The sequence below is a fragment of the Andrographis paniculata genome, unplaced genomic scaffold, assembly GCF_009805555.1.
Source record: "Andrographis paniculata isolate CXL003 unplaced genomic scaffold, ASM980555v1 Contig69END, whole genome shotgun sequence".
In the NCBI taxonomy this organism is placed as follows: Eukaryota; Viridiplantae; Streptophyta; class Magnoliopsida; order Lamiales; family Acanthaceae; genus Andrographis; species Andrographis paniculata.
Genome location: NW_026137605.1, coordinates 1374927 through 1385308, shown reverse-complemented (window position 1 = coordinate 1385308; position 10382 = coordinate 1374927). Strand labels below are relative to the sequence as shown.

Below are 10382 nucleotides of genomic sequence, written 5' to 3'. Positions count from 1 at the left end.
AGTAAAATTATAGATTAAAAATAAAAATAATTATGGAATATGATTATTTAAATTAAATATAATTGAAAAAATTTACATCAAGTCCATGGTTTCCAAGCGCCCACTGCATGAACCACCGATTGCCTCTGTCTGGATTCGGAGGTCCTGGGACCTTCCAATAACCTTCCCATTTCCAGCTTTCAAAATCCTTGTTCATTAAATTGCATTTTATTTTTATTTTTTTTATAATTTTAGGTGTTCTATTATAAAATGTAAAAATCGTAAAAGAAATATTAAAAATTATTTTTATATTTCCATTAACTTATTTTTATGTATATATTGGGTATGTTTGCCCACTAATTTCTTTTAAACACAATCTCAATATATATATATATATATTATCATTCCATACAAGAGAATATTCAATATTAATATTAATTATAGTATTATTTAAGAATATTAAATCAAAGATTCATTTATTAATTATTTTTATGTTCATAATAAAAGATCAACATATATCTTAAGATATTAAAATTCAAAATTTAAAAAATTCCAAACAAACACATGCTGTCTAAATAAATAAAAATTATAACTTTATTGGGATTTACAATAAAAAAATAGCAATATAATAATTTTGTTATAAATTTAGATAGTAAATAAACAAAATCATAGAGAAGTAAAAAGGTTGTATAAGGTTTAAAATAATAAAAAATTGATCTGAAATAATATTTAATATAATATTTTCAATAAAAAAAATTATTTCTTTACATAATAAGTAGTACTCCTTCCGTCCCAAACACCGTGCAATATTTATGTTTGACACGAGAATTTATGTATGATAATTTGAGATAATTTGGATATTAAGTAATATTATTGAAGAGAGAAACGATTATTTTTTTTTATTTGAGTAATGTGATGACGTAAAGTGAAGCGTATATTAATATATATATAGATATTATTAATTATTTTTAAAATAATAAAATATTGTTAAGTGTTTAGCACAGAGAAAGTAATATACTCACCCTCCCATTATAGATGATTTTTTTCTAATATATTTAATAAATATACATTAATACATTTATAAATTCTTTTAGATATAAGCACTCAAAATTTTTTATTTTTATTTATTTTTTCCGTAAATAAATATTTTTTTATATTTAAAAATAATAAAATTGATGAGTAATACTCCCTCTGTCCCACATAATTTGTTCTTATTTTCTATTTTCGTCCGTCCTACTTTGTCCTTTTTTTTTTGAAAATTAATTATATACTTTAATTATATTTTAAAATTAAAATTTTTTTTTTTAATCTTAATTAAACTATTTAGTTATTTTAATCTTAATCTATAATTATTTTTACTAATATATTTTTTAATTATTTACTAATTATATTTTACTTAAATTCTCGTGTCTATAGTAATACACTCATATTACATGGGATTGAGGGAGTACTCAATAACACTCCTAAGAATTGTCACACGACACGAGAGCCATAAATCGAACGGCAGATGGACACTAATTTGAAGTAATAATTTATTAATTATTTTGATAGGCAATAAATGCTGGATAGTCAACAGTGCTTTTATATATGGACACACGAAAAATGTCAAACTACAAATTATCATAAGTTGACTCACCTCTTACAGAAACGTACGGTTACTTACCACGGGACGTACGGACATGTGTCCCCAGCAATTTCCAGACAATTCCTCGGACCAAACTCCGGAAATATCCTCACCGCCCGTTTTTCACATACAGCTTGGATTTCTCCAGGAGCACTGGTCCATGGACCCTCAATTCATTCCTTTTTCTTGTGTTTTTGTACTCCATCACGTATACAATTTTGCTTTGGTGTGATCCAGTAGTAAAGAAAAAATTCAGCAGCCAGCAGTTTTTTTTTTAAAATATTTTAATATGATATTTATACGAAAAATATATATTATATATAATATCTTTTTTTAAAAAAATTAAAGATAGAATTAATAATAAAAAAAAAAGGTGGATTAATAGCTTTTAGTAAATTTTTAGGCTTTTTGTTGTTATTATTGGGAACCCTAAAATGTTACTGTTGTATTATTTGTTTTATATATATATATATATATATGCACTTCCTCTGCAAATTTGTGCTCATTTGACTGGGTATGGGTTTTAATAAAAATGAGTAATAATTATTACATTTTCTTTTTATAGGAAAAAAATACAAAAATATAATAATTTTTTACTTAAAAAAAAACGAGAATATTTTTCAATGATAATCCAAAAAGGAAAGTGAGCATAAATTTGAATGACGGAGGGAGTATATTAAAAACGGTGTGTAATGTAAAATTTGAAAACAAACACTTTTTTTTTTCCAATATACTTTCTGGCTATATTCTTTTTGAGTTTTTTTTTTTAATATATATATAAGTTTATTTGTAATGATATTTCATGCTTTCTTATGAATACATAGTTTTCTCATGTAAAACATAAAAAAACAATTATTTTACAAAAAGATAAGATAAAACACAAACACAAACACAAACTCAAAACTAACAAATTAAAATCAAACTTTAAAACAGGATAAAAACTTTCAAATAGTAAAATAAAAAATAACAAATAAATAAATTGCACATTTAATGTAATGTAAATAAATATTTAATATTTTGAAAGTTCAATTTATTTGTGTTTTCGGTGAAAATAAAAGATTTAATTGAATCATTACTTCAAATTGAATATTTAAAACTAGAGATATGTGGATTTTTTTGAATCATTATAAAATAATATATATATATATATACATTAAAATTGAATATTTCTGTGATTTTATTATTATTTTATTTTTCAGTAAGAATTTTTGAGAAGGTCAGTAATCGGTTACTTCTTTCTTTTATTCATATTTTTCTATACGGTGGAGTTTTGTCCTTTTCCCCAATTAAGAAATCTCATTTAATAACTTCAGTGTTACACTAATTGCACCACAGCTGCCAATAAATATAAACAAAGAATATTACTAGTCCTTCACCCACCCACAATATTATTAGTAGGGACGGAGAAATTTAATCAATGTACCGAAATACTGACTTATTATATCGTATTGTGTCGAAAATATTGAAAATTTTGGTATATTAAAAATTTTCGTAAAGTATAGATATTGTACATACCAAATTTTCGATACAGTATCAGTATGAATTTTTGGAAAGTTTGATACTGTGGTATGATACCGTACCCATATTATTTTTATTAAATAATTTAATTATTAATATAAATGATGCAGACTATTGAAAAGTTATTTATCTTTTTTTTTGTAATGTTTTTGTGGTGTAAAATAGTGATATTTATTAATTTTTGTTTTAATTATTTTGAAATTACGATTATATTTTCGATATAATCGGTATAAGCGGTCGGTATTATACTGAAATCAAAATTTTCGGTATAAGCAGTATATACCGGTACCGTACCGAATGTTTCGTCATACTGAAATTCGATATATTAAAACTTTCGGTACGATACCGGTATGTATTTTCACCATACTGAAAAAGTTCGATACAATATCAGTATTGATCGGTATTTCCCATATGCCATCCCTAATTATTAGGTCCATAGTAGGGTTGGATATTGTAACACTTCAAGTTAAGTAAATGGTTTATTTATTTGTGAGTGTTTATATTGTGTGTATTTTTTTTTTCTCAATTAGAAATTAGTTAAATGGAATATTTTATTAGATAAACATATTATATATTTATAAAAAAAAAAATTACAAGAATTGTATCGTAAAGTAATTGAAAAAAATAGCTAAAAACAATAAATTTCTTTGTATCTTCTATCTATGTTTATTTTAATTATTATATATTTATTTTTTATTTAAAAATATTATATCTAATAAATATTCATTTCAAAGAAGCATCCGCAAATACATAAACATAGTCATATTGGGTCTAGAATGGGCCTAATGGGCCAACTAATTAACTAGTCTTATAGGCCTAATAATAATGGGCTTGAAGCTCATATTTCATGTAGTGTGCTTGAATAGTTGTATGATGTGATATAAATAAGTGTTGATGTGATATAAATAAGTGTTGATGTGATGTTTTGAATGTAAAATTAGTTTTTAGTATAGTATAAAAAATAAAAAATAGGTGTTTGATTTGATATTTTTGAGGAGAAAAAATAGAATGAATAGTAGATTTATTTAAAATCCAATCCCCCAAACAAACACACCCGTAAGTGATTCGTGGAATTAAAATAATTTATACAGTATAATAAATAAAAGATTATACTCCCTCCGTCCCACCACACTTGACACTATTTTCATTTTTGTCCGTCCCATAACAATTGACACCTTTCTATTTTTGGTAAAAATTATTAAATCAAAATATATTTAACAAATATAAATCAACTTAATTAACTACATAATATTCAACATCATAAATAACGTAGGACCACTTAAAACCCCTTTATTTCTACGTCTCTCCTAAAAAAATAAATATTTTTATCTATATTTAAAACTACACATCTTTTATATAATTAATTTATGTTAATTATAAATAAACAAAAATATTTTTTTATTTACTTGTATTATAAAAAATTTTATTGTTTACAAAATGATATCTATATTGCATATATTTTTTAATTGCTATATACTTTTTAAATATTTAAACATATATTTTAATTTTTTTAATCATATGTATTAAATTTACTTTAAAAATATAAATATTATTAATTATACAAAAAAATAATATAATAATATCATAATTAATTATTATTAACTAATTAAACATCCTCGCCTTGAATACTGTGTACCTAATGAAATGGTTCAACTCCGGTGAGCCGGAGAGAGTACAATATAAATTTATTATACAAACAAGAGGACCTTTGAAATGACTAAAACTAGAATATTATACAATATAAATTTATTGTTCAAATTATGTTACATTTCTATAAAGTTTCTAAATTAATCGAATGATTTGATAGCTTAATTCCAAAGAAAAAAAATTAATTTAACAATAAAAAATATAATACGCAATCAACATTGTGAATATATATATGAGGACTGAATTATTTAGGGTTTTGTTCTTTTGTGACTTAAAAAATAAATCAATGCAATATTATTTACTTTATATAATTTTTAATAAAAATACAATATTTTTTTTGCAAAATATTAAACCAAAAATATTATTTAAACAAAAACTTAAATCAACCACCTTTTTCTAATCAATTTCAAATTATTTTTTGTAATTTTGTTTTTATTTTCTTTTTCATTTAAAAATATCATATCTAACATTTATTTTTTTAACAAATATCACATCGATATATTATTATTATTATTATTTTTTGATTAGAAAGATCACATCGATATATTATTATTCTTATTAAGCGGTGGATAAGGTATAATATAATTAATAAATCGATAATGAATTAGGTGGCAAGGTTTCTTTTTATATATTTTATTCGTCCCAAACGAAATGGGTCCTTTTTTGGATGTAGTAAATTAAAAAATAATAATATTTTATTAATTGTATATATAATAATATGCTTGTAATCAAAGTAAAAGTTAAATGATACTTTGGAATGAGACATACGAAAATAGTAAAAATTGTATTTTGAGTTGGGAGGAGGAAGTATTACAAAAATAAAAGAACAATTTTTATTTTAGTATTTTTTATTTTTGGTGAGATAGAGATAAAAGCATGCTCAAATAAAAATGGTAAATGAATAAAAAGGTAAAAAAGTAAAAAAATTTATATAAAAGGAAAATAGGATAATATTTATTGGAAATTTTCAAATAGCAAAAATAGAATATTAATTTGTGAACTGAATAAAAGAATTTTAAAAAAACACAAACCAAACAGATCCTAAGTGTGAAATAGGTTTATGGATATTTGAATTGTAGAGAAGTTGACTTGGTTAGTATATCATATCATATGTGAAGAAGAAAATATACCAACGTGGCAACTATTAGTCACGTACCTTTGAAATTTGATTCTTTCCAAGCCTTGTTTTTATTCGGAAAAATTAATACTTCCTCCGTCATTCAAATTTATTCTCACTTTTTTTTTTTTTTTTTTTTTTATGATTGTCATCCAAATTTATTCCGGTTTATTTTTTTTAGTAAAAAAATACCAATTTTATTTACCAAAAAAATTAAAAATTTCTATTTTTAGATATTTTTCTAAAAACCCGTGTTCGGTCAAATGAACACACAATTGGATAATAGAGGGAGTAATAATCGGTAGTGATTGCAAGACTTTGAATATTAATTTGGCTTTCCAAACACATCCTATTTTATTTTCGTAATTTATTTATAATAATTTTATTATCTATACTTTTACAAATAATAACTAATTTTCATTAATATTTTTATTCAATAAATTTTTTATAAGACTCTCATTTTACTTTTTTATTTGTGTAGTTTTATATTAAAATATTATTATTTTTTAGTTTTTGTGTTTAAACAAAATGACATAATTAATTCAGATGAAGAAAATATATATATATATATATACTAATTAATTGAGAATATGAGTTTCATTTTTAATCTTATTTTTATACTATATATAATATTGAACTATTCTTTTAATATTATGTTGAAAAATATTTTCATGTAAAACACATTTTTGTTCTCCTTCAATATTTTATAATTAATACATACTTTTCATTAGAATATTTCAAATTCAAAACAATTGAAAACACACTTTATTACTATTTCTAATCTGAATATTTTTCTTTTATAGATAGTTAAAGATGGTGATCCGGAATTTATTAGTAACATACTGATTGGCCCAATTAGCACATTAAATATTATAAAAATTGTTTAGGTTATTATAGCTCTGAAAATTTAAGATAAGTATAATTAGTAAATAATTTTAAAAATATATTAGTAAAAATAGATATTGTATAATACAAATAATTATATATTAAGATTAAAATAATTAAACTTTTTAATTAGGATTAAAAAATTATATTAATTATAAAATTTAAAATGTGATTAAAATATATTAGTATTATTTTTTAAAAAATAAAAAAACAACTTAGGTGAAAAAAACGAAGATAGAAAAAATATACATTTTATATAGGATGGAGGTAGTATCCATCTTTCAAGAAGTCCTTAAGGCATTTTTTTTTTTCTTTATTAATAATAATAAGGAATATTTGGATTTCATTTACACGTTGAATAACAACATCATATTCACACACATGTAATAATAAGATTAACCATTGCCTGTAAAAGATGTTCTGGTGGTGTAGGAGTTGGATTTGTAATTATTAGGTTATGAGTTCGAACCCCCGACGTCTCAGGTCTATCTGTCACACATGGTTCGCTTAGTGCGTAGTGTTATCTAATCAACATATCACATAAAATCATACAACATATATTTTTTAATAACACAACATATGATGCGTTGTAAAATATCATATACTAAATTATAATATAACATATATTATATCATAACCATGTTACGATAATATATAATATATACTAATTATATTGATGTAATATGCTAATCCGATCAAATCAATATCATGCTGATTTGATTGGTCAACATTTTATCCAAAACTATAGCCGCCTTGGTTTTAAATTAAACAATATTGTAGGAAGAACTTTAATTTTTTTTTTTTTAAAAAAAAATCATATTAATAAATATAGTTAAATGTGGGATTTGTGGGCTCTTATTCTAATTTTTTTAATATAAATTTGAATTGTAAACCAATCTACGTATTATTATTTTTTATTATATTACATATATAAATAATATTTTAAATTAATCCTCCATATTTTTAAAACATTAAATGAACATATATATATATATACTCCCTTAAAACATTAAATGAACATATATATATATATATACTCCCTCCGTCATACATAATTTATTCCTATTTTTTATTTTCTTTCGTCTCATATAATTTGTCCTTTTTTTTTTTGGAAAATTAATTATACACTTTAATCATATTTTAAAATTTAAAATTTAAATTTTTTTTAATTTTAATTAAACTATTTAGTTATTTTAATTTTAATTTATAATTATTTTTACAATATATTTCTTAATTACTTATTAATTATATTTTACCTAAATTATTATATCTACAGTAATAAACTCGTATTACAACGGAGAGAGGGAGTATTTCCCAGTAAATTATTAGAGTACACAACATTTCCATAAGTCTTTGTCCTACACAATTTTGCCCCTTTGACCAGCCAAACTGTCTTGTCCGTGAGAATATACGACTCATTTATTAGTTATGACCACTTTCCCTCGAAATTTTCTAGAACAACAACTACAACCATACTAATAATAATAAATTATTTTTTTCGAATTTTTATATTTATATAATTTTTTATATGTAATAGTATTATAAAATATTAATATAAATATTTTTGTCTTTTTTTTTCTTAATTTAATTTATATTTTTATTTAATAATTAATATTTAAAAATTAAATTGAATCTTTTAGAGAGATTTTAACTAAATAAACAATAAAACTAATAATAATAAAATATTTGAAATTAATACAGCCGCATTCTCTTACCAGACTATCCACACATTCATAATTCATTTCAGCGCTATTTATTTTCTGCCCTAAATTCCAAATCTTTCTTACACCATATCCCTCATTTCAATCAAATTCGATACTATCTATAATTTAATTTAATTTAATTTACTGCACAATCGATTTACTTACCGGAGCTTCCATGGCCGCCGCCGCCGCCGGCGACAACAACGTGGAAATCCCCGAATACTTCGTCTGCCCAATCTCACTCCAGATCATGAAAGATCCCGTCACGGCGGTTTCCGGCATCACCTACGACAGGGACAGCATCGAACGGTGGCTATTCAAGAGCCACCACGCCATCTGTCCGGTCACCAAACAGCCCCTGCCGGAAAATTCCGACCTCACGCCGAACCACACTCTCCGGCGGCTCATCCAGGCCTGGTCCACCGCCAATCAGGCCTCCGGCGTCGATCGGATTCCGACGCCGAAACCCCCTCTCAGTAAATTATATTTCATCAAACTCGTCAAGGACCTGACTCGCCGGAAATTGCAGACTCTTGAAGCCCTGGCGGCGGAGAGTGACCGGAATCGGGTTTTAATGGTGGAGGCGGGAATCGGCGCCGCCGTCGTCGATTTTATCGTCGATTGTTATCGGAACAGGGAGGCTGATGGTGGCCTGGAGGAAGCCCTGAGTCTTATTTATGTAATTAGGGGGGCGTTGAAAAAATCCAGGGCCGGCGCCGGCGCCGGGGAGTTGGCCGGAAACCTGGAAATTGTGGACGCTTTGATTTGGGGGTTAGGGTTTGATAATCTGAAATCGCAGGCTGCCTGCGCGCTAAAAATCGTTGTCCAGGCGGCGGACGGCGGCGCTCCGGCGAGGATATTCGAGACGATGAAGGCGGAAACCCTCGCCGGAATCGGGGGCAATCTCGTCGGCGGCGGGATTTCTCAGCAGGGGGTGAACTCTCTGTTACACGTGGCGGTGGAAGCTTGTCAATGGGGGAGGAATCGTGTTCGGATGGTGGAATTAGGGTTTGTTTCCGACCTGATCGAATTGGAGCTTCAATGTCCGGCGCGGCGGACGACGGAGCTGGTTTTGGAGGTGCTGTACAGGCTGTGTTCTCAAGCGGAGGGCAGGGCGGAGTTCCTGAGGCACGCGGCGGCGGTGGCGGTCGTGACGCGGCGGATGCTGACGGTGTCGGCGGCGGCGGACGAGCGGGCGGTTATGATATTGTGGGTGGTATCGAAGTTTTCCGGCACGGCGGCGGTGGCGGAGGAGATGGTGAGGGTGCGGACGGCGGCGAAGCTGTGTGCGGTGATGCAGGTGGAGTGTGGGTGGCATGTGAAGGAGAAATCCAGGGAAATTTTGAGGAGGCATTTCCAGGCCTGGAAAGATTCCCCCTGCGTTGAAGTGGCAACCCTCGCCAGATATACTACCACCTGATTTTTTTTATTTTTAAGTTATATTGAAATTTCAGATTAAACAAGTACACGGTGTGCGATGAAAAATCGAAGATTCAATTATCATAACTTCAAGTTGAATACTTTCTCCATCTCCATCTCGTCGCAAATTTTTTTTTTTTTTTTTTTTTTTTTTTTGTCTCATAAAAAAAATTCATTTATATTTTAATAAGTTTTGTTCATCTTAAATATATTTAATAAATATAAATCAATTCGATTAAATTTTTAATTTTTTACATGTAAGATCTATTCAATTTTTTTTTTTATTTCTATCTCTATTCAACAAATAAATATTTTTGTCTATATTTAAAACTTTTTTATTTTTTATAAATTATTTTTTAATTAATTATAAATAATTAAATAAATATATTTATTTATTTATATTATATAAAATTTATATTCATATTTTATTGAGATATAATGCTAAAAATATTTTAAATACCAATAATAATACTCGTATAAAAAATACCAA

At 26.3% G+C, this 10382-nt stretch overlaps 1 protein-coding gene across 1 annotated transcript; it reads left to right on the top strand.

The window, feature by feature from the left end:
* Positions 1–8476: 8476 nt before the first annotated feature.
* On the top strand, positions 8477–9996 carry LOC127263837 (E3 ubiquitin-protein ligase PUB24-like). Its single transcript, XM_051293084.1, has one exon. It carries the CDS (start codon positions 8649–8651, stop codon positions 9891–9893), a length of 1245 nt encoding a protein of 414 aa, XP_051149041.1. The 5' UTR covers positions 8477–8648; the 3' UTR covers positions 9894–9996.
* Positions 9997–10382: the final 386 nt, after the last annotated feature.